At 34.2% G+C, this 3088-nt stretch overlaps 1 protein-coding gene across 1 annotated transcript in view; it reads left to right on the top strand.

The window, feature by feature from the left end:
- The window catches only part of LOC106869480 (bromodomain-containing protein 7), a 23408-nt gene that overhangs the window by 3051 nt on the left and 17269 nt on the right, over window positions 1–3088 (top strand). Inside the window, exons 2-3 of the mRNA XM_014915236.2 lie at window positions 391–545; window positions 1995–2236. Of these exons, the coding sequence (XP_014770722.1) occupies window positions 391–545; window positions 1995–2236 (397 nt within the window). The remainder of the gene's footprint in view (window positions 1–390; window positions 546–1994; window positions 2237–3088) is intronic.

Raw genomic sequence — 3088 nt, 5'->3', positions numbered from 1 at the left:
ACACACATACATGCACATATATATATATGTGTGTGTGTGGGGGGGGGAGAATTTACTAAAAAAACAACAGACGAAGACAGGTGGTGTAAACAACAAAAGGATGTGTTAGTTTAACGCTCAGGAATAGCGAAAGTCTTTGACGTTTCGAGCCTACGCTCTTCAACTGAAAGGAACACAGAAAGAAATAAGGAGAGAAACAAGGAGAAAAAAAATATAAATGTAGTGGTCAGCGATCTATCATGGCGAATGATATATATATATATATATATACATACACACATGCACATACACATACGAACATACATGCACACAGTTTGACTAGTTTTTTAAAAATGATTTGCTTAAACTCTTCCTGCAAAAAAATGATCAAAATCTGTTTGTGTTCCACAGAGAAGCCATCTGAAAAACCACTGAAATTGGTATTAAAAGTTACTGAACCAGTACCTGAAGTATATACTGGGGACACTGAAGAACGTAGGCATAAACATAAAAAGAAGAAAAAGAAAAAATCCAGTGAAAAAGAAAAACACAGACACCATGAAGATGTATGTATAAATGCACTCCTTTTTTTATCTGTCTCACTAGGAGATTTTTTATTTTTTGTTTTGTTAAGGAATGTGAAAGAATCTCTGATCAAAATGTTTATTTCATTTTCTACAGTTCCATTTACAATTCTGTCAGGATATTTAATCATAGTAGTTTTTCTGTCTTTTCTTGTTTTTTCTTTCTTTTTTTTTTAAATAGAGGACTTATTAGTTCATTGGGCCCTCAATGCAAATAAGAGAACATAATGAATGCTGTGCCAAAGACAAAAAAATTTTACATTATAATTTATATCATTGTAGATGCTAATTAAAGTGTTAATTTCATTAACCACCTAAAAACTAATCACACAATTATATTTAACTCTCCCTACACTGATTAAATTTTTGTGTACTAATGTGCAATTACTGAATGCAAAAAAGTTCTTACAACTTCATTCTACTATTAGCCAGTAAAATTAAAATATGCGTGAAATGTGTAGAAGTCTGAACAGTACCTCACTATCAAAAGCAATTATACTTGGTTCTTACACAGTAAGGGTTAATAAAGCCAAATATATTTCCATGAAGTACATACATATACTACTTTGTGTTGTGGACTTAGCCAAATGACAGTAGATAAAAGGGAATCTGAAGAGACTGGTCTGTGTCAGTAAGATTTGTTTTATTTGATGAAAGTGAAAGTGAAAGAAGGGATGCAATGAAATTGTTGTGAGGGAGTGGATTATCTAACATTTCAGAGATCATCATCAAGGTGAAATTGACAGCAAAGAAAAAGAAAGAGGACAGTGTTTCTATTTTACAGAGAAACAAACCCACTGAAAAACCACTGTTTGTTTCTTCAATGATCTCAGTATACACATCAGATACTGGCTCTGTAACTTTTAATTCCTTGAAGAAGAGCTCTATCTGACACATTAGATCATTCAACTCCTCCCTCAGCAATTTCACTGTGTTCCTTCTGTTGGTTTTTCTACATAACAATAGAGCTTGATTAATAGAATCAGTAGAATAGTAGACGAAATGTCTACATTTTTTATTTATAGTTTTGAGGAAGAATTGTTAATATGCCTGGAAAAATGCTTAGCAGCATTTCGTCCATCTTTATGTTCTTTGTTCAAATTCCACCAGAGTTGATAAAATAAGTACCAGTTGAGCACTGGGGTTGATTGACTTAAGCCCTCCTCCAAAATCGCTGACTTTGTGTCAGAATTTGAAATAATTTTTATTATATTTCAAAATTAATAGGATTTCTAGAGATTTTCCATGATCATTCTGGATATAAATATGTATGTGTATTTGTTTGCATTTCTTTCTGAAAGAGAAACCGGACACTTTTTTTTTTTTTTTTTTTTTTTTTTTTTTTTTTTTTAAATTTTGAAGAGTCATTTCTGTAAACATTACTATATTTGATGACTCTTAATTATCTGTGAAAAAAAATTATATTTGCAGGGACGTCCACATAAAAGAGAGCGTGATGAATATGAATCTGAATTACATTCACATTCTCCACCATACTCCTCCCCTGCAGCAAAACAGTTATTTTTGTCACCTCCTACATCCACTCCGCATCCTCCAGATAAAGCAGCTGAAGATGATGAGCCTATTGAAAAACGGATGAAACTGTCTAACCAAGAAGAGGAACCAAGTAACATGAAGACGTTCCTTAAGTATATGACAAAGCAATTCCAAAGGTAATTCTCTGAACATTTGCTTCCATTTCTTTAACTCCTTTCTTACCATGTCTCTTGAAATGCAGTATTTAAATTAATTTTGTAAAATAACTTTGTAATTATTAAGCTTGTATTTGGAAAATAAATTTGCATAAAATTTTGATGGACGGTACCAGCCAAGTGCTGGTTTTCATTTTCATTGCAGCTCTCTCTCTCCCTCAAGCCCCAATGCTCCTCTAGATCAAGAGTGGAAGGACCAAAAGTGTGTCTTTGTTTACTCGTGGATACATAGGCACTTAAAACAATTAGCAGAAACATGATACATACTATCAGGCTATACTTGCTTGCAAGTAACAATGAAGGTATATACATGTCTGATCTCCAAATCAAGTGAGAGAGGTTGATCATTAATGCATTTTCTTAATTGGCTGACAAACAAGACGAAGGAGAACATTCTATGCTGTTGTTGGGCCAGTTACAAATAGCAGCTAAGTCTATCTCAAACTGCACTGAACTGCTATAAAAAAAAAAGAGGATAGATTGAATAAAGAAAGCTTAGATATATACTCTCTTTTACTCTGTTACTTGTTTCAGTCATTTGACTGTGGCCATGCTGGAGCACCACCTTTAGTCGAGCAAATCGACCCCAGGACTTATTCTTTTGTAAGCCTAGTACTTATTCTATCGGTCTCTTTTGCCGAACCGCTAAGTTACAGGGACGTAAACACACCAGCATCGGTTGTCAAGCGATGTTGGAGGGACAAACACACATATGCACATATACGATGGTCTTCTTTCAGTTTCCATCTACCAAATCCACTCACAAGGCTTTGGTCGGCCCGAGGCTATAGTAGAAGACACTTGCCCAAGGTG

This window comes from Octopus bimaculoides, chromosome 6, assembly GCF_001194135.2.
Source record: "Octopus bimaculoides isolate UCB-OBI-ISO-001 chromosome 6, ASM119413v2, whole genome shotgun sequence".
Lineage (NCBI taxonomy): Eukaryota > Metazoa > Mollusca > Cephalopoda > Octopoda > Octopodidae > Octopus > Octopus bimaculoides.
Note: the sequence above shows the minus strand (reverse complement) of the source record. Positions and strands in the feature narration are given on the sequence as shown.